The 22,181-nt window shown below is 38.9% G+C and overlaps 1 protein-coding gene across 24 annotated transcripts in view; it reads right to left on the bottom strand.

Moving 5' to 3' along the window:
- The window catches only part of KIF21A (kinesin family member 21A), a 135,480-nt gene that overhangs the window by 57,243 nt on the left and 56,056 nt on the right, over positions 1 to 22,181 (bottom strand). For 23 of the 24 annotated variants that reach the window (XM_036459300.2, XM_036459310.2, XM_036459298.2 and 20 more), the window contains exons 2-10: positions 11,317 to 11,539; positions 11,004 to 11,186; positions 8,592 to 8,741; positions 7,772 to 7,906; positions 7,034 to 7,201; positions 4,938 to 5,053; positions 2,625 to 2,820; positions 1,805 to 1,994; positions 1,393 to 1,456 (exon numbers count right to left, since the gene is read on the bottom strand). In XM_036459300.2, coding sequence (XP_036315193.1) covers positions 1,393 to 1,456; positions 1,805 to 1,994; positions 2,625 to 2,820; positions 4,938 to 5,053; positions 7,034 to 7,201; positions 7,772 to 7,906; positions 8,592 to 8,741; positions 11,004 to 11,186; positions 11,317 to 11,539 — 1,425 coding nt within the window. The remainder of the gene's footprint in view (positions 1 to 1,392; positions 1,457 to 1,804; positions 1,995 to 2,624; positions 2,821 to 4,937; positions 5,054 to 7,033; positions 7,202 to 7,771; positions 7,907 to 8,591; positions 8,742 to 11,003; positions 11,187 to 11,316; positions 11,540 to 22,181) is intronic. The other variant, XM_036459306.2, reaches the window with a different exon arrangement.

Here is a 22,181-nt window from a genome sequence, read left to right on the forward strand (position 1 = left end):
TTGTTGCTTTTGAAACACTTAAGGTATCCAATATGCCTAGTAGAGGCAAGAACAGTGGAAACACTACTCAACTCTGTTTCAGAATTGTTACAATAGCCCAGCCAGTGTGGCTCAGTGGTTGAACGTTGACTTATGAACGAGGGAGGTCACAGCTCAATTCCTAGTCAAGGCACATGTTCAGGTTGTGGGCTCCATCCCTAGTAGGGGGTGTGCAGGAAGCAGCCAGTTGGTGATTTTCCCTCATCATTAATATTTTTATCTTTCTCTCCTTCTCCTTACCTCTGTGAAATCAATTTAAAAAATATTTTCTAAAGTAAAAAAAGAATATCTAGAATAGTCAGAGGAAGAGAGGAAGAGAAAGGGAAAGAGAACACAAATACAAGATGGAGACGTGTTAGAGTTAGGGTAGCTGTGAAACATTACCCGCTGGGTTATTTTTGGCAAATGTGTACAGAAATGAGATCTGAGCTACTTAGATGCTCCCCTTGGAGCTGACTGTGGATTTACTGAAAGAGAAAGTAGCTGAGCCATTGGGACAAACCATAAAACCTAAACATATTATAGAAACAATTAGTGTCCCTGACCTTCTTTTCAATTCCTATTCCCGCAGTCTGGGCTCAGGCGATGACTCCTTTTACTGTTTCCTATCATTCCATTTACTACATGTACATTCTCCACCTAGACTGTGAGCTCCTTGTTTATGTCACACTTACTCAGTCATGGCATGGTGCCTGGCACATAGGGAGCATTTGTAGTATGTGTGTGAAATGTGAGTGATGAATGAGCCTCTGTACCAGAGGGGCAGGCAAAGTAAAGGGATGCAATGACCCACACATAAGGAGTAGTTGGAAAAGCAGATTTTTAAAATTAGAGATGAGCCCTAGCCAATTTGGTTCAGTGACTAGAGGTCAGCCCGTGGATGAAGGGTCCCAGATTCAATTACAGTCAAGAGCATGTTCCTCTCTCCCTCTTTTTTACCTTCTTTTTTTAAAAAAAGAAATCAATGAAAAAATATCCTTGGGTGAGGATTAACAATAACAATAAAAAATTAGAGATGACTCATTAATGTTGATCATTCCCAACTGGTGAGGGAAGGCACTAAAGGTCAATTCACATGCTGTCCTGTGTGTCAGGTTAGATAAGCTCCCATGAGGGGTATGTCAACCAGAGTAGGAGGATAACATGAGAACATAATATGGGAAGAGATGGAAGGAAAGATGTTTGGGATGTGACATTATGGAAAGGCAAGCACCTATTCCCCTAAAGGTAACCTGATCAAAAGGCAGAAATATCACTGCGAACAATGACTAAACAATAAACCCAACAGATAGCAATATTTCTGCACTGAAAACCCCAAAATGTGCATTATATCTTACAGACCATGAACTGTACCTGAGATCTTCAATTTCTTTGATATAACTGTGAATCATATTACTGATCTCCTCATTCCCTTCCCCTGCAAGATAAAACACGAAGTTAAGAATTTCCTTCAAATTAAAACTTAAACAAAACAGAATGGGAGAAAAACACCAAGCTACAGAAACAAAATAATAATGCTTTAAGACACAAGTTCTACAGCAAATGTTCCACCCTTAACTACACAGGCAGACAGCAAGATAAAAATAGCCAAGTAAAGGGCACATTTTGTTCCTGTAAGAATGTATTATTTACAAATTAAGCATTTAACTGAAAATCATGGATTGTACATTTCTACTTCATTGTACATAGATTGACATTTCTACTTCAAATGTTCGAGATGATTAATGAATGTGCCCTTTTTACTCATCCCACCCCGCATGCTTACCTGCTCTGGCAAGAACCTGGTTGGCCTGATCACTAACAAGCTGGGTGATTCTGGTCCTCAGTGCATCCACCGTCTCCTGCATGGCTTTAATTCTCACACGCAGGTTGTTGTTCTCAGTCTGTAGCATAGCATTCTCATGAAACATGTCATTGATGCTTTCCACTCCCTCCTCATCAATTATTCTTTTACCCTGGGAGAGAAAAACATTTCCCTGTTGGTTGAGGAGCCTTAAATACACAAGAGATTTGCTTATGGATATTACAGGACTATGCAGTTCTACAACCAAGAACGCTTTGTCTTAACAGCCTCAAGGCAAAAGCGATCCTTTTACTCTACAGCATCCTTCCGTGGCAGCTCTGTCAGAAAGAAATTGATTGAGCACTGGCCAGTGTGTCTCAGTTGGTTGGAGTGTTGTCTGAGGCACTGGAAGGTTACAGGCTCCATTCCCAGTCAGGGCACATACCTCGGTTGTGATCAGGCCTGAACAGGAGGCAATCCATGGATGTTTCTCTCTCTCTATCTCTCTCTCAATCTCTCTCTCCCCACCACACACATCCCTTCTTCTCTCTCTAAAATCAAATTTAAAAATAATAAATTGACTGATTAAATAGGAAGCCTTTTGAATCAGGTTGAGAGATAGACTAAACATTATTAAAGGCTACCCACAAGGAAAACCAGAGAATTCTACCTCCAAAAGGAAGAAGACCACTATCATGGCAGACAGGAGGCTCCAGAGAAACACGTGTGCAAGCCATCACAAAAGGCATCATTTTGTTCACAAAATGTATCACAAAATGCCAAGTCAAACCCAGTAGCTTACTGTTTTGTACTCCATGAGCTCCATCTGAAGGCGTGTGATCTCACTGCGAAGTGCATTGATCTGCTGACTAGCTCTGTCCTGATTGACCATCACCTTGTTCTTGATATTTCTAGCTCGATTGGCGTATTTGAGAGTATTTAAAGTTTCCATAAAGTCCCTGTCTGAAGGGCTGACACATGCTATCATGATTGTTTGGCTGAAAGTGACAAAGAAAAATTAGGTTTACAGATAAAGGCAAATAAAACACGGCAATAATCACTTTTTAAATCCCTGCCTTTTAAATAATATCTTCTCTTTTACACTGATAACTTAAAAATAAAAGCAAATGTAAAAGCCCCTATGCTTTACAACTATCTTTAAAAAAATGAATTTATATTACTCTTCTTTGATCCTTAATGTTTTGAGAACGTATAAGTACATATATTTATTTCTCCCCTCTTTACAAAAAAGGAGTTGAGGCAATGCACACAGAATAATTCTAAAACTTAATCTACCTATGTTCCAAATTGAAATTCAAAAATCATTATCTACTTAATATTTGAGGATTTAAACTTTTTTCATTTTTATTTAATCACTTTGAACCTGATTTTTGTTGTTAGCAAAAAATTTCGTACTAAAAGCCTACCACCTGAACAAGTGTATAATATATACATATGTTATAAAACATCATTTGATTGGTCAAAGTTCAGGCCAGATTACACAGGAGAGAAGGGAAACATTACAGTAATGATAAATTGCTTTACCAACCAAAGAATAGAATAGTAAAATGCTTAGTATGCCCCAGCTATTATGTCTGTCAATGAAACAGACAAGGACATTCTAATCAGCCCTGACACTGAAAGAGTGAATTTATCCTCTCCAGTAGGGAATTCATGCCCATCAATTCTAATTAATCACCTCCGAGTCTCCTGCTTCCACTCCTGCCTTCTGCCTCCCCCCAATAATTTCAACACAGCACTCCTACTTACCATTTTAAAAGACATCCCAATACATCCATCTTTTCCCCTTTATTGACTGTTGCTCATCCTTATTTATCCTCAGTCTTATTATTATTCAAGGTTAACTCAAGTATTATCTCATCCAAGAATCCAACCCTCACCTGACTGTACTTATTCTCTCTGCTTCCTCATACCCCCTGCATATCTCTTTTTTATTGGTTATATTATTATTCTTATTATTATTTTCTCATGCTTTATATTTTTCTGCACTTTTCAGAATTTTTGCTATAATCTTGTTATAACTTTATAAATGTATAAAAATCCAGCTTCACTTTTAAAAATAAAAGTTGCTAGATTATGCATAAAAATATATGCAGCTTGTGTCCAAAAATATCTTTGATATAATTTTTCTTTTAAGAATAATTTATACAAAAGTCATAAAATGAAGGTCTTCTATTCCCCCAAAGCTCATACAAAGTACAATGCTTTTAAATTGAGTTCAGTCTTAAAATTCTAAGCAGGAATTGATGCTCACTAAAGAGGTCTTCTTGTTTGAAAAGTTATCACCTACTAAGGAGATGGATGAGAAATACCAGAGATTCTTTAGCTTGAAAACACTAAAACAGACTCTGTTAACTGTAAAAGAATAAATACAAACATAAGGGCTATTTGAACTTGCTGAATTGTACTGATTGAATTTAAATGCCAAAAATGTTTCTACTCATAAAGCCAACATGTTGATGTTTATAAAAAGGAATGCATTACAAAATAATGTGTTTAGCTGATGAAACATCAGAATAATTCAAAATATGAAAAGAAGGAATATCAGTGATGCTGACAAGAGTTCATAAACAGCAAACGCCCTGTGTTTCATTCAACTGACATTTTTAGAAGTTTTTCCACATTCAAAAAAAAAAAAAAAGGTTTAATTTTTAGGAGACTTTGTAAAATAGTATAAAGCATATTTAAATTACTTTGTTTTTACTTAGACAGCATTTACTAGTATTTTTCAACAAAATTGTACCAGGTATAAGCTAGGTGAGAAGCACTTAAGCAGAACAACAGTAAAGTAGAAAGAGCACGGGCTATGAACTTCATTTACAAGTTAAGTGACTGAATCAATGACTCTCTGGATTTCAATGTTCTCATCTACAAAATATGAATAATCATACCTACTTCAAGGGAGGGTGTAAGGACTATGTGAAATAACAATATATAGAAAGTGACATACATTTCCGGTCGTTGGTAATTATTAGTTCCTCATTCTATCAATTTGCTTTATAATGAAACCAGTTTTTAAAAGTCGCTTTGCAAACTTACATTAATAATAATGAATAACTGAAATTCACAAATATGGGTAATCACGTACGCATACCTGTTACCCCCGAGGGAATCCTGGAGCAGTCTTGTCAGCTTAGAATCTCGGTAGGGGACATGGGTGGCCCTCTTGCTCTTGTCTCCCAATGCACTGATTACATTGCCAAGTGCCAGCTAAAAGAGAGAGAAAAATGATAAAAATGCACTAATTATAACACTTTTAAATAACAAAGCCTTTTAGAGAATAGTATGGAGACATGACAGAATTGGAAGCAATTAGGTCTGGGCTTTTTTGTTTTTGTGGGTTTTTTTTACATTTATATTTTGAAGTAACAAAGTTTTCTCTATTGACTATGAAAAATTTAGTACTTATATGTATTCATTACTCACAAATGCTTAAACTTCTATTCAGAAATTTTCTTTAGAGATAAATAAAAGATTGATGACTTTTAACCATCCCTAAAATCATCAGACTACTAGGTTGTGTCCCCATAAAACTGTCAATTCATGTTGCAAATTCTTCTCCTCAACTCAGTGAAGAACCAAAATGTTTAAGTAGTTCAATAGTTTCATGACACTATCTTGTTGAAATATAGCCACCTTTATGGGAAAACAAACTCTGCTTTAACCAACATAAACATGTCACTATCATTCCTCTGGAAAAGGTATTCCTAATGTCAGTATGGCTGTCTTTAGAAATACAATGACTCTATGAGCTAAACATCCAATATGGAAAGGAAGTAAGTCAAATCACATAACTCTTTAGCCACCCCTCCTGCTACTCTTACTGCTTTCCTCGCTGTCACTGAGCTGGCCCCCACGGCATAGCATTAGCCTAAATGTGGGTCACACTTCCCTTCAGTGATGTAAACATCTCTACCCATGCCTCTGTTAGGGCCAGCGGAGCATGCAGAGAGGGGCATCAGCATCACACTGTCTCCTTGGCTACAGTTTGGACTACTGGCCGCACTGAAACTTGACCAGATATACCTGAGCATGCTTCAATAGCCTAACCAGGAAAACAGACCAATGGCTTTTGTCTTTTCTTAATAGGACAAATGTAAATACCACCATAATTTTATCTCCTAAGTAATTCAGAACAATACACAAAATTCAGGTCCCAGGTCACTCCCTTAAACACAAAACTCAACCATATGGTGGGAGCATCAAGATGGGTATCAAGATGGAGTTGGGAGGTCTGGCTCTGTCTAATCAGCCTCAGTTATTAATTCCCCCACAGAAGGGTTGTCATCATACGGGAGCAAATATGGGGCAATGGCAAGAGAGGGACACGTGATTGGAGGCCCCAGCTCCAGGGAGGCAAGCAAAGTAGAAATACTTGCTGTGATGCTGTGAACCTCACAGAAGTATGTCATTACTTTTATGTAGGAACAAATGCCCAATTTTATAATGAAGACAATAAGAAAAGATTTATTACACAAAAAGTTACTCTAAAAATATTGTCTTCCAACCCTGGCCAGTGTGGCTGAGTCGTTGAGTGTCATCCCATCTGTCAAAAGGTTGCTGGTTGACTCCCAGTCAGGGCACATACCCAGTTGCAGGCTGGATCCCCAGTAGGGACTGTGCAGGAAGGCCCCCTTTCCTCTCCTTCTCTCTTATCCTTCCACAAAACAGAAACTTTATGCTAAGAAACACAAGATGTTTTCCAATAAAAAGCACCACTAGGTGGCAGAGTATTAAAGTTAATTCCTACTACAATCTAAAAAGTTAACATTTGAAAAAATCCACTAAAAAACATTTATTATAATTCCCAAAATAAAGAGACTGTCACAAAATGTGAGGGGGTGAAATGCTACTTTGAAAGTCACCCTGTGCCATAATGAAAATTAAATGTTGATACTGACAAAATGTTTTCAAATGTGGAATTTTGTAACTCCCTTCCACAATATGTACTATTTTCTGAACATATAAAATTGAATCCAACTACATTTACATACATGAAGAAAATCTGAACTGTGGAAGACTAAAAAATTGTGAGGAGGTCAAAATTCATGGCATTATGCCTAAGCTTCTGAGTTTATTGTAACTCTCATTTCTCAGCTTAGTGTGAGGAGGCTTTCCACTTGGGTATTAAGTATTAAAAAAAAAAGAGAAAAGAGCAATGGAGCATCTTAGTCTCAGTCTCAGTCTTACAAGTCCACAGTTGATGGAAATGCCTTCTTTTGCCCTCTCGCCTGTGGCTCCAGTTCGCTTCAGTCTTTCTGATCCTGCCAGATCAACGAAATGGAACTTTGCAGTCAGGGTTTCAAATTCATTCATCTGTGATGATTCAGAAATCACCTTGTTATCGGTACCATTTTCCTGTAATTGAGGACAATAATTGAAAATATTTTTATTAATGTGATACTATATATCTTCTAACCCCTTTCCCCTTTATGTGTGCGAACCCTTTTCCCCTTGTGTGTGTGTGTGTGTGTGTGTGTGTGTGTGTGTGTGTGTGTGCCCACACACACAGGCATATAGCCAAATGATTACAAATGCAAAAATGTCTGCTGGCCATTAGAAGCTCACCACAAAGTCAGCAAGAAACTTGACAGTCAGAACCCAGCTGTTACAAACTAAGACTTTGCTTACATTAATAAAAGAACACCTATAGCACACGGACCTCAAAAGCAAAGCATCTCGGGTGACTACCTCCATCACCACATGGCCATAGCTTACTGTCCAGTTGCGTAGACACATATCCAAACATTTATTTCAAAACCTTACACAGTTAGCCAGCTTCAGCTTAAACAGGATCAGAGGCATCTCATTGGGAAAGAAAATAATTAAACAAACTAAATGTGGTTCATATGTACTCTTCTCCTGGGACTTATGTGACTTTAGGGAAAGTATGACTGAAAGTTGAAGAAATCAGAGCTGGTAACTCACAGCATCTATTTGGGGACACATTCTGGTTTGACACAAGTGGATGGTAAAGATGGCATGCGAGCGAGAGCTCTGAACATTCATCTGCGTGCTAGCTGTGGTCCGGGACAAAGCGCCCAGCTTCAAGCACTGCATCATCTGGAAAAGGGGAGGAAAGGACAATGTTGAAGCAAGGTACCATGCAATCGGAAGACTGAGCTAATGCTAAGGATGTAAAGGATGTGGACTTTCATATTATTTTAGCTACATGCACTTTTTGAGCTGAACTTCTCAGCATAATAGCGTATTATCTTTTAAATAGGAGAAAACACTGAGATTCCATTGTTTGCCTTTTGCTGACATTTGCAGCTTTTATTCCAAACTGCTACAGAGGAACTCTTGGGAACAAACTGAGCAAAATCTTGAATTACTCAGGCTACTCTGTATCGTCTGTCAAAATATTTTTGGGACTTTTCTTAACAGTCTCCCTTAAGGAGCCACGGTACAACTGTATATATGTGATGGCAAAAGGTGCAAAAGGATTGTGGTCCCAGCCTTCCCCTTTAAAGACCTAACTCTCTTTTTCTAGCTGTGAAAGAAAACTATACATGCATTGCCTTGGACTCTTTTGATGCTACAGTAAGTGAACTGACTTTATCATAGCTGTGACATTTTTAAGAATAAAATCCTGATATAAAATATATGAGAAAAAAAGGCAAGGTTTTTATAAGATGTTACACTTAAAAATACAAATTTCAGAATTAAATCTTAAGCAAACTATAAGCAAAGCTGAATATTAAATAAAGCCAAATATGCCTTATTTTAACTGTAATATGAATGTCACCTCTGATTCTGTATTCACAGTTCGTGTTGTGACTCCCACAGTATAAATTCCTCCAGTTGAATCTTCATGAATTCTTATGTTTGATTTTTTATTTTTTGCATCAATATCACGTGTGGTATCAAATAAGTCAAGGACCTCTTCATTGTACAGCTATCAAAAAGAAATATTGCAAGTTTAAATTTAGAAGAAATTGCCTCATGGCTTAACAAAATGTAATACATAATGTTATCTTTCAAATTCATCTTAAAGTTCTTCAAAATGACATATATTTCTTCAAATTAGATAAAAAATGAATGAGGCAGTTATTGTTACAAATTCAAATGAATGACAGGTTTCTTTATAAGAACAATAAAGGATGTAATCATGGCTGATAAGTTGAGAGCTAGCTAAAAGGATCTATTAATCCTTTGCAAGTGATAAATATCTATATACCGTATTTTTCGGACCATAAGACGCACTTTTTTTCCCCCAGAAGTGGGGGGGGGGGGGGGGGAAGTCCCTGCGTCTTATGGTCCAAATATAGCCTACACATATACTTTAAAAAAAAAGTTTTTTTACTTGCCCGGCTCTGTGTGGTCTCTGTGTGCTTGCCCGGCTCTAAAATGGTTCTAAATGCTGCTGTTTACTTTACAGGGTTGATTACATGTGTTTATGACTGTGAGGTTGGGTTTTAATGCACATAAAATATTTTAGGACACTATTTGTTTCAGAATCTTTTTTTCTTCATTTCCCTTCTCTAAAAACTGGTGCATCTTATGGTCCGGAGCGTCTTATGGTCCGAAAAATATGGTATATAAAAAGCCAGCAACCATTATGACACCCACTGAAGCCAGGGAACCAGCCGGATCAGGGGGGAGGAGTGGGGCCTGCCAACCAACCTCCTGCAGCCCCTCCCCCTGGCTGGCCCCGCCCCTGATCCCCTTCTATCCCAATAGGGGGCAGAGCTGGCCAACCTCCTGCAGTCCCTCCCCCCACCCAGCCCCATCCCAGATCCACCACCACCCCTCCCCCCAGCCAACTCCACTCCCAATCACTCCCCCCACACCAATCTGGGATGGGGCTGGCCGGTCAACCACCCATAGGCCCTCCCCCAGCTGCTGACCCCTGATCAGTCCCCCACCCCTTCAAGGGTGAGGCCCACTGACCAATCACCTTCGGCCCCTCCCCCCAGCCAGCCTGACCCTGATCAGCCCCCATCAGGGTGGGCCAGCTGGCCAACCTCCCACCATCTCCTCCTTCTGATAGGCCCGGTCTCGATCTGCCCAGATTGGGGCTGGGCCATCCGGATCCCGCACCCGTGCATGAATTCGTGTACTGGGCTTCTAGTTTAGAAATACAAGCAAACTCTAAGAAATATGTACCAAATGTAGACAAAGCCCAATTAAGATTTTAAGAGGTTTAACTACTTAAGGTAAAAATGTATTTCCTATTGCCTTATAGCCATTCTTAATGTATCTAAAAATTAATACTTAATATTCTGCAAAGTGGGCAATGATGTTAGTGTTTCTGTGTCAATAGAGGCTACTCCTTGGAAGAGGATGCACACACCCTTTTTCTATCAGCGTGCTTCAAAGTCTCAATGCCCAACAACATTTTGGAGAGTGAAAGGGAAGATGGAAGAATACTTTTTTTTCTTTTTCCATCAGTTGCTTATCTTGCTTTTGGTTTTTACTAAACTGGGATAGCTATTAAAATCAGCAGTAAGATAATGTATGTTAATTTGAATTGTTTTCTATTTTGTGCTGTATAATGTCAAATAAAATGTTTCATCAATGACCAAATATTAGTTCTGGCTATCCAGACTAGAATTAAACTAGAACATTCTTTGAACAAAGCACCCAGAACTATAATATTACCCACTATTCACCTAACTGCAATATTGCTCCTATGTGACATGTCCTCTGATTGTCATTTCCCTCCCACCAGACTACACTGACCTAAATAAATCCAAACCTGCTCCAACATTTGGATTCTGCATCAAAACATCTGCCTATTCTTGCAGGAATACCAACTTCTGCTGCCAGATTAGTGCTGCAGCCTTCATCCTATTATTCCTCATGTTCTCTCCCTCCCTTTCGGTCTTAATCACTGAGTTTCCAGAACTTTGTGAGCCTGCCTACATTATAACAGTAATTATAGATAGGGTCCAGAGAGATTCTGAAATAAACAGTATTGATTCTTTTACTCTGTGGACACTGGCCAAGTGTTTATAAACTTAAAAGCCAACAAGTAAGGGATACTTACTATCTATTGTCTATTCTTCCTGCTCCCAAGACCTAATGCTCATTTACTCAAACATTTATTGAGCACTCTGTGCAAAACCTGTACTAGGAGCCAGAAGCATAAAATCATAAAGTCTACGGTCTCAAGGACAAAATTTTAAATAAACTGATGACAGAATTAGTCCGTTACCTCTAAGAATTGTGCATTCACTTTAAAATCTGGAGGAGGAAGCCCATTTTTCATTGCAGTGTGTTTTTTTTCTTCAATGCTCTTGAAAAGGTGTTTAACTGCACGAGAAATAATACCCTGCTCCTCCTCGATGATGTTAACATCAAATCCTGTTCCCATGGTGTATGTTTTACCAGCTCCAGTCTGAAGAAAGCAACAGAGGAAAATAACGTGCTTGCTCGCAATAACATCACCTCAAAGAACAAAAATGAAAGTGCCGCTGAACTGACACTTCTGAACAGTGACAACTGTACGACAATAATCGGGTACTTACTTGTCCATAAGCAAACACTGTAGCATTGTATCCTTCAAAACAGCCTTCAATTAGTTTCTCTATGCAATGAGTGTAGATCTGTTCTTGCTGGGAGTCAATGTCAAACACATAATCGAAAGTAAAGGCTTTGTCTTTCCCCAGGAAGACCTGAGGTTCTCCCGGTGTGACCGATGTACAAATATGGCATCCTTCAATCTTTTCTTTGGCAAGTTGTGGTCTTATTCTGTGAGAAATAGTCAAGAAAAAAATAAAAGAAGATATAATAAGTTGAAGAAAAAAAGACCTAATAAATAGGACAAACATTCCTGGCCAATTCTTTTAAAAGCGCTAATGCCTGCTCCTTCTGTTTTAAAGTTTAAATAGATTATACTGAGACCATTTCAATGTCAGTTACTTAGCGATACCAAAAAATGATGAACAAGAGTAAATTAAATAAATATCTTTTGTGGGTAAATATGTTTCTTCAACTCTGTAGGAGGTAAAAGACTCAGTTAAATAATTCGGCTACCAACATGCTCTTTGTTGCTATTTTTGTTTTAGAGGTTATTTTTCTTATTTTCAGGAAGGATGATATCTTGATGCCCTTTACTCTCCTGTTATTGCTGTTTTTTAACTGAATTCATGAACATACAGGCTTTAAGTTTACAACTCAACAACACATCATCTGCGCACTGTTCCGTGCACCCATCGCCCCAAGAAAGGTCTCTTCACCAGTGGTTTCCAAACTTGTTTGAACACATTCTTCTGTCAGCTTAATGTGTTTATACATATTCCCACAACATATGTGAATGTGCATTCATTTGTAAATGATATGCATGTACGATACCGATTTGCCACATATTATGGCATACACAAAAGCAGGTTTTACTTAAAATTAAAAATAAATACAAATTTCTCAAATTTATTATGAAATAAATACAGTATTTTCCCTCTGAAACCCATGAATCACCAGGTACAGCTCCTCAGGTTTCCTGTCTGTGCTTGGAAGTCCATAGCACCCAACCCCCACACCGATCTACTCCAGATTCTTCCTCTTCTGTTTCTCTTCCTAATGCCAAGGCCTATTTTTATTTTCAAAGAAGGACAGTAAATACAATTACATGTGAACAGAATAACCCAAAATCTGGCCCTATTCTATTCATGCTGTAAATAGGACCATCAGGAACACACCCATCATTGACATCCTATACCTGGGTTTTTTAGAAGTTTCTATTTGCCACGGAGGAGAAGCATCTTAAGGAAGAAAGGAAAGACAACCAGGGATGGAAAATATGAAATGATAAAGGCTGAGTAAAAAAAGGACTCTGGTCCCACATTTTAATTATTTTTAGATACAGAAACAGGCCTATGGAAGTCGAACCAGTTCACCTATTTTTCAGAATTAAAGTCAAGCCTATGCCCAGATCTCCTGAGTTTCAGCCCCTTCCGCTTCATCAGGATGAACGGTCAATGGAAGGATAGGAAAGACAATACTGAGAAGGGACTAGACATCTGCGACCCTGGTTATCTAAAATAGTGTTCTGTACTGCCAAAAAATGCGTTAATGAATATATTTGTTAATGCAATTTTTTCTTTCCTTGATGATAATGGTGTTTTTCCTCTATAAAGTCTTTAACTTCATGTATTTGTTGTAATGGGATGCAATGCTCATTGCGGAGCTAGCTAGGTACAATGCAAAGAGCAATGGAGTGGCCGCTAGGAGACCTGGGTTCTGTTACTTCTGTTCCTCTAAAGATAACACATGGTCTCCTCTCAGAGTCCCGGTCTCCTCACTTGTGGAGAGAAAGGGTCATTTCCAAGGTTCCTTTTAGATCTAACACTATTGGACTGCAGGATAGTTTATTATGAAAAGGAGAGAGAAAAAAATAATATTTAGGTACTGTTATTCAGATTAAATATTTAAATACACACACACACATATTATATACAATAATAAAGCAAAGGGTTTCTTTTATATATTTTTTCATGATTTTTTTACAGAGAGGAAGAGAGAGGGATAGAGAGTAAGAAACATCTATGAGAGAGAATCATTGATCAGCTGCCTCTTGCACACCCCCTACAGGAGATTTGCCCACAACCAAGGTACATGCCCTTGACCGGAATGGAACCTGGGACCTTTCAGTCCGAAGCCCGACACTCTATCCACTGAGCCAAACCGGTTTCAGCCAAAGGGTTTCTTATAAGGAGCTATGTTGTGAACTATAAAAACAGCCCCCAGTAGTAGCAACTTTAGCTTTCTGGTTCCACATTTCCTGTCTTTCTCAAAATTAATATTCTCTTCTTCCCAAACTCCTCTTCTCCTATCTCACTTCATCCAGCCAAGGGCAGGAAACCCAAACAAACCCCATCTCCTCAGGGGAACCACTGTTCCAAAGGTTGCCAAGTCAGAAACAGGAGAGTCTGCCTCAGTGACTCCCTCTTCCCTGCTCTATCTAATCTGTCTGCAAAAGCTATTAATTATCTCTAGAGTAGTTTTTGAGCCCACATATTTCTCTCCTTTCCCACCACCACCACCATTATCAAAGCTACCATTATCTCTTACTAGTACTTAGAGTATTGCAAAAGGCTCACTAGCCATCTAGTCTTGGCCCCCTGACTTGTTCCACTCTCTGTGATAGCAGTGATAGTTATAAAATATGAAGTTGATCAGGTAGCTACTTGACTTAAAACCCTCCAGTGAGTCTCTAAATCTCTCTGCAGCGTCTCCTCTTGCCATGCTCCAGGCTTTCATGACAGGATTTTTGGTGGTGATGATTTATTTTAAACCACTTTCACTAACAAGGTACGCCTTCGTTGGCCTCTCTGTCTTAAAATATGCTGTTCTCTTTTTCCTGGCTTGCTCTTCTCCACCCTGGACATCTCATGTTTTCCATTTCTGTTTAGATTTCACTTCTTTGAGAAGATACCACGAATAGTTTGCATTCCAACATAAAGTCATATCTGAGCCCAGGCTGTTCTCTGTCCTGAAAGCAACCACATTTACCTCAGGATTCTTGACAGAGAGCTTTACTACAAAGCTTTAATAAATCCCATGTAATAAGACAGATAAAAATAAATACACTATATAAATGAAAAGTTTGAAATCAATTCCGTATTAATTTTAAGTAGTTACAACCATTAGGTTAAGTTATAATTATTCTTTTAAGAACAGCTAAATTCTGACTTAAAAGAAGCATCAATAATTTACCTTTTTTCCCTTCATATCGTATTTCTACTATTAGTGATATTACTTGTTCTTTATCTCTCTGTGGTTCTTATGCCCTCCAAATTTACAGAAAATGTTCCTATGGCCAGAGGCACAAGGAACTTCTTTGGTGAAAACATTATCCATGCTCCTTGCAGTGGCAGTAGCTGTAAAGGTTAGAGGAGATTGTGGGACTGAGACCAGTTCTTAAATTGGGTCCTCTTTTCTGTTCTTCACTTTCATTTTAGTGATAGAGAATATCAAATAAGCCAAAGGACTACTTTCAAAAAATCTTGGATAGGACAGAAAAATATGAAATTAAACATTTTTTTTTGGGGGGGGAAGGATGTCTTATAGTTGCTACCCTTGCTACTAGAGTTTTAGTCACAAAAGTCAGCATTTAACCTTTAATTGTTGGAAGAGGCCTGAGCATTCCTGCACATTCTTGCTGTGCAGGACCCAACCCAACTGGCAGGCTCAATGGTTGAGCATTGACCTATGAACAAGGTAGTCCCAGTTTGAACCCCAGAGTAGGGTGTGCAACAGGGGGCCAATCAATGATTCTCTCTCATTATTGATATTTCTATCTCTCCCTCTCCCTTCCTCTCTGAAATCAATATATAAATTGCAATCAATATATATACTATGCAAGCCCCTGACTGCTCTCTTCATGGATCCTTTCTTAAGGTTGCATTTGCAGCCAGGAACCTTTAGAGATAATGCCTTCCACTTTACCAAGAGTTGACATGCTTCTGCTTTCTATAAAAACAGTGAATTCTCAAGCTCAGTGTTTCTTCTTATCCTACTGCTGCCTACATAGCATCCATACAAGAACTGGTCTACCTGCAATGCCTGTATTGGATTGAGAGGGGGGAAAGCCATTCAAATAAACATGAAGTTCACAATGCTTATTGTACTGTGAGAAATGAAAGTCCTTCGCCTGTTACTCAGGAGTCTGTGTCTTCTGATACTATGCATGAAACAATAACAGGCTCGCTTGTGGAAAATCTCAGGTTCTTCATAGTCTTACCTAACATGTACTAACTGTCACTCTTTGCCTGTTTGCCATATATACAATGGTAATGTGATTTCTGCCACATCCACATCACAGCATCTTGAGCAAATGAGAAAATGTGTGGCAATAAAGGCCTATGTAGGTATAAAGTGATGTTGTTTCAGCACCACGTGAACATTCTCCAAGTCAATTCCTTCAGGAGGCTCCTTAACATCTTAAATCCACTTGGGCCTTCCACCTTGTTAAGGAATGCATAATTTACTCTTTGCCTTCCCCACACTATAGCCATGTTTTTCAAAATACCTTTGGATGCCCTAAATCTTTAAAGCAATTAAAGGTAAAACTATTATGTCAGGAATAAAAGGATAGCACAATAGTGAACATTGTCACTTGGATATAGGTGTACATACTTATACATATAAATATGCACACATATGTTACTGTGCAAAGATAATAAAACTGAATATTACACCTCCATTTTCAATGAAAAGTCGTAATCCTAAAGCTAACCTTGTCATAGTAATAAATAACACATCCCCATTCATCCTGCTATTCGTATCAGAAGAGAATATTATAAAAGCCAAAATGGGAATTCTTTCAATATTATTATGTTCACTATCTCCATATAGCCAGTAAAGAATTTTTTTTTTTTTTCAGAATGGAAGCCCAAGTTCCTGAGTAACAGATTCTTTTAAGGGGAAATTAAGTTGTTAATAGTACAATTTTTCCTTATACTGATTTGTTTAAATGCTAGCAAGTAGAACATTGACAAATGACTAATCAATGATTTGTACTTATTGAAGAGATACTGACTTAAGAAACATAAACAATTGCATGCATTATAATTTATAACCTCTCAGGACTTATACACCTCCTCCTGTCTCTCCCCCCCTTACATTAGAAGGGTAGCACTAACATCACTCATTAACCTAAATCCAAGGATGCTGGTAGTCAAACAAATTTTTAAACACATAGTTTTGCAGTACCTCCCAGACTTTCTCACACACCCTCACCTCCCCTATTCCCGTTCCCCATTTCATTAAAAGCTTCACAAGGGATAAAGCCTTTTTTGCTAACAGGTTGGACACGTTATTTTTATTTTTCCCCACAAATAGAAGAGGAATAACATATAAAATATCTTCCTTTTTGCTGGTCATTGCTAACTACTTGTCCTGTTCGAAAACACTGTTGTCCTTAATCTATGGTTCATAAATGTGACAAATTTTTCCATTACCTCAGTGTCTGTGCACTGTCCCTTCTTTCTTTTGCTTGAGTTATTCTGACTTCATCCCCACGCGATTGTTGTAGTTCTCCAGTTCACTCAATAATCTGACCTGATTCCCACTTTGTGTGGCTCTTCCTTACAGCTATCTGTAACCAGCCCACTTGGCACCCTGCTAACACCTTTGTTCTTCTTACAGACACCAATAAATCCATCCCCTGTGAAGATTCTTTGCCTTTCTCATTAGTCACCGTTTTTGGATGGTCATTATATTGGATGCTATTTACTGTTGTCCAATTTGATATCATCATGTTAATTATATCTTCCTAATTTCCTCCCTTCCATCTCTTACAAAATAGGACAGCTATCGTTTTGTCACTATCACTGAGCCACTGAAGTTTCATCAGGTCCCTGTTTTGATCCTCCCAAGTTCACTCCAGTTAGTAGACACATTAGGTAAGGATCTGCCCCACTTTAACCCTCTCCACCTGCTGCTCTAGAAAAACGTTTCTGACGCACCACAGGAACTGGCTAGACCATGTGTGGACTTACTGAATTGTTTTCCTAAGAGACTGGGCACTGCATAAGTAAGTAACACAGGTCCACAAAGAGAAACTCCCCTCTCAGAAACCGATTTTTAATTACAAGGATGATGGATGGACAGAAAGGTATTTCTTCAAGACATTCAAGAGGAAAAAGAAAATCTCGGTAATTCCATTCAGAATGTAAAAAGCCTGAGAACAATAAAGCTCAGCAGACTGGCCAGCTTGGCTCAGTGGTTGAGTGTTGACCTATGAACCAGGAGGTCATGGTTTGATTCCCTGTCAGGGCACGCCCAGGTTGCAAGCTTGATCCCCAGTGTGGGGCATGCAGGAGGCAGCCAATCAAGGATCCTCTCTCATCATTGATTTTTCTATCTCTCTCTCCCTCTCCCTTCCTCTCTGAAATCAATAAAATATTTTTAAAATCAATAAATAAAGCACAACAGTGTATACTAGGGATCAGGAAGTATACACATCTATGTATAACAGAGATGGAGAGAACTTCACTTCTTAATCCATTAATAATGAATTCATTTTTTTAAATTATCTCAAAATCTTATCCTAATCTGTAAAACCAACTATATTCTGTTTCATCTCTTTATGGTCCACCTGATTCACGTTTATTGTACCTCCATAACACCAAAAGATATTCATAGTCATACCTGTTTTCAATTAAAATATTTAATTTACAGTGTGCACTGTTAATATTTGGGGCTGTGATTCTATACTAAGCTACTCAGTCTCTGGTTTGTAACTCCACCTGCAAAAAGACCTCTTTTCCTCAAGTGCAGTTCTATGCTGGCTAAGTGCAGAAAAGAAGTGGGGTGAAGAAGATGAAGGCCACTGCACCACCTTCCTCTAAAATCCATGCTCATGTCTCAGACCTTTTGATCCTTATGTCCCACCTGAGGTGAGCACCGTGAGAGAACCTCTCTCTGAGGTGAGGAAACTAGTACCTTTCATTGAGGGTAGCATCGTGCCACTCTCTCTGTTGATACCGGAAGTTCAGAAAACTATAATGAAATAGTACACATAAACTGACAAAAAAAAAAAAAAGAAAGAAAAAATAGCCAAAATAAATAAATAAATAAAAAGTAGCCAAATTATGGATTTAGAAAAAAGTGCAATTCTCTGTGTCACTAATTAATTCTTTTGGAAACTCTGAGGCTTTCTTCTTTAGCTTCTCTCCCAGAAATACAAGAGCTTCCACTAAGAAAGAAGAAAGGAAGGAAGGAAGGAAGGAAGGAAGGAAGGAAGGAAGGAAGGAAGGAAGGAAGGAAGGAAGGAAGGGAAGGAAGGAAGGGAGAGGGAGGGAGGGAGGAGGACGAGGGAGGAGGGAGGAGAGAGAGGGAGGGGGGAGAGAGAGGGAGGGAGAGAGAGAGGGGGAGAGAGAGAGATATTAGGAAACAGTGACAACATGCCCTATTCACCTATTGTCCAAAGTGCTCAGAAAATGTCTATTGTTGCTGGTGGCTGTATGTGGTGGCCATCAGAAAACTTGAGTCAACAAATTCCTATGGCACACCTACTAAATGTCAAACAACGTGGTAACTAAAAAGCCAAAACAAAAAACTTCAGTAGGGTAGTCATGGGAGGCAGGTTGAAGGGTAAGGGAGAAGGGAGGGAGAGGGGGATCAGTGGAGACTAGAAGAAAATTAAACATGAGCTCAAAAGAATATTATATACAAAGGAGAAATGGAATAATGATTAGTCAGAAGAAAATGGCCTTGGTACAGAAAAACCTTAAATGGGAAATTTAATCTAGATGTGGATCGGTGATTGAATTCTCCAGGCTGGGCAGGGAGAAAAGGTCAGTTCAGGCAAAGATGCCTGAAGTGTCTTTGTTCCTGATTGCAACATAGTCCTTTGGGGCAGAAGCACCAGGATAGCAAGAGTTGTTAAGTTTTAGGAGCATGTTAGGGATGTGCTACCACCTAAGTAGGCATCCTACCTAAGACATTTTTCTCTAAAATATACACCCTGGTGCCCTGGCCAATGTGGCTCAGTTGGTTGGAGCATCATCCCAGGCACCTAAGGGTGATAGGTTGGGGTGTGTTGGGAGGCAACCGGTCAACGTTTCTATCTCACACTGGTTTTTCTCTCTCTCTTCCTCTCTCTTCTTTCCTTTCTCTTTAAAATCAATAAAAAATAAAATAAGCATCCTGGTCTCTACAAAATAAAAGATGCAACCAGAAGGCATACAAGAGCCATACTAGAGCTCTCTGCCAAATATATTTTGTTTTGCTCTCTAGATCAATTCTTCATCATCTCCACCTTACCCTGTGCCATAGGAGACTGACCTTCATTGGCTACAATGAGCTCCTACAGCTTCCAGGGGGGCTCTCTGCCCTCCGACTTCAGCAGAACATTGTAAGATGGAAGTGGGATGATTTTCCTGGTTCCTTCCCCACCAGGACCTTCTGTGGGCTGTGTCCCTCTACCAGAGGCCACAGCTGTGGCAGGACATTTGCAACAGGAGAGTAAGAACACCACAGTACTACCTCATCCCTTTGAGTTTCCCTTAATGCTGCCCATCCTCTATCACACTCTTCCCAATCATCCTGTCTGAAGGTACTACCTGCTACCTGTTCTCTATCCTTACAGGATCAGGGTTAGTGTCAGAAAATGACAACAACCCTTTTTTAGCACTACCATTGTCACTACCCCATTTCTGATATCAATATTGACCTAGAATACAGAGCCACCAAGATCCTTCCAATTCTCTACCCTTCACACGCAAGCTGTTGAGCCATTCTGTTTCCTGGGAAGAGCTGGAGTTTGAGGTACATGTACTGGATTTTATCGTCAAATATGTAATAACACAAAGATTAAAAAGCATTCTCTTTGTTAAGAGAATTAGGTTTTTAAATTCTTTCAATAAAAAAAATTAACACTTCAGTTTTGATTTCTAAACCTAAAGAAAAGGTGAAAGAAGATTTAAGAGAGAAGGAATAAAGAGGAAAAAAGTAATCTCAGAATGAGAATTATAGCTAGATGGTATTTCAGCTCTCATCCTGAAATCAGTAAGTTTCTAATTCCTCCTTTTTATTATACCCATCCCATTTACATACAAAGTTTTCAAAAGTATTTATATAAAGCCCCTTCAAAATGCAGCCACTTGTCTTCCTGGGGGAAAGAAAGGGATCTCTCTCTATGTTAAATAACACTGTCTATTTATTAAATTACTTTATCATGAGAAAAACTGACATTATGACTATATATAATAACAGTTCCACATCCTTGGTCACAGGTGTACATTATCTATATTTACAATCATTCCCTAGAAGGAGAAAGACCTACCATTTCAGCTATTTCTTAGAAATGAAAGTGATATTTATAAGTATGCGTGGTATTGTGCAAATTAAGATTCTGGTTCTAAACTAATGAACACAAGTTGTTGATACCAAACTTTACCATCAAGAAAATATCATTTCTACCACAAACACTAAAATAACCCATAATTCTGTCATCTCCCAATAAACCCAAAGTGACAGATCAAAGCAAAGGCAGGGAATACATTTTTTTAAGGAAAAAGGGAAGTAGTTCAAATTTTAAGATGATCCTCAATTACCCACACCGTTATATAATTCTTTCCCCTTTCAGTGTGATAAAACCTGTGAATATGAGGGAATATCACTTCCAATTCAATTACTGACCAGTTGGTATGATGTTTAAAAAAAAAAAAAGGAAGTCAACCTGTGTCGGCCTGACCTAACCAGGCAGCTGAGCTTTTAAAGGAAGGTCAAGTATCAAGAGACTTGCTCCTGCAGGAAGAAAACAATGTCATGAGCAGCGTGCAGAGAAGGATGCCTTCAGGAGACCAGCAATGTCTCCAGACAACCCTTAGTATGAAAACAGGGCCTCAGTCCTACAACCACAAGGAACTGAATTCACCAACTGAAGAGCTTAGAAAATAGGCATTGAGGCCCAGATGAGAACCGCAGTCCCAACTGACACTTCAGTTTCAGCCTTGTGGGAGCTCAGCAGAGAATTCATGACCAAAAAACTTACTCTACAAACCAGGATACTTTCGAAAGTGAAAAGGGTACACTTCATAACCATCCCAGGACAATAGTCAGAGTTAGGATTATCCCAGGAAACTGGGATCATCTTACTCACAGTGCACCCATAGAGAGAATTCCACCAAATTATAAAGATGTGTATTTTAGCTCAAAATGAGGAAAAAGTTGCTGAAGTCGGTTTAGCTCAGTGGTAGAGCATCGGTCTGCGGACTGAAAGGTCCCAGGTTCAATTCCGGTCAAGGGCATGTACCTTGGTTTCGGGCACATCCCCAGTAGGGGGTGTGCAAGAGGCAGCTGGTCGATGTTTCTTTCTCATCAATGTTTCTAGCTCTCTATCTCTCTCCCTTTCTCTCTGTTAAAAATCAATAAAATATATGTTTTTTTAAAAATGAGGGAAAAGTTTTTAAACAATCAATTCATCAAAAAGAAAGAAAAAAAGATGGATTGCTGTAGGAGGTAGACATGTACCTAGAATGGCTGGCTACTGACAACATGATACAAAATCTCAAACCAGGTTGCATGGAGAATAATCTCTTCATATGTTTCAATGTATTGATTTTGTTTTGTTGTGTTTAATTCATATTCCCAGGGCCTACTGCAGACATAATGAATCAGAATTTCTGGCGGGGGGAGAGGGAAGGGGGGAGAAGGGCTGTAAAAAATGGTTTAAATTAGTTCTCCAGATGGAGTCTACACAACTGCTACCTCAGGAGACAGCAGTAATAAATTGCATTTTCTTTTAATGGATCGCCACACCTTGTTGCCGATCATGCAAAGCTAGGGACACATACATACTATTTGGATGCCCACTACTGTTGATCCTATCAACAACTTATGCCACTTCACACTTGCTTCTCTCCCCAACACAATCTGCAAAAAA

The sequence above is a fragment of the Pipistrellus kuhlii genome, unplaced genomic scaffold (genome assembly GCF_014108245.1).
Source record: "Pipistrellus kuhlii isolate mPipKuh1 unplaced genomic scaffold, mPipKuh1.p scaffold_m20_p_3, whole genome shotgun sequence".
In the NCBI taxonomy this organism is placed as follows: Eukaryota; Metazoa; Chordata; class Mammalia; order Chiroptera; family Vespertilionidae; genus Pipistrellus; species Pipistrellus kuhlii.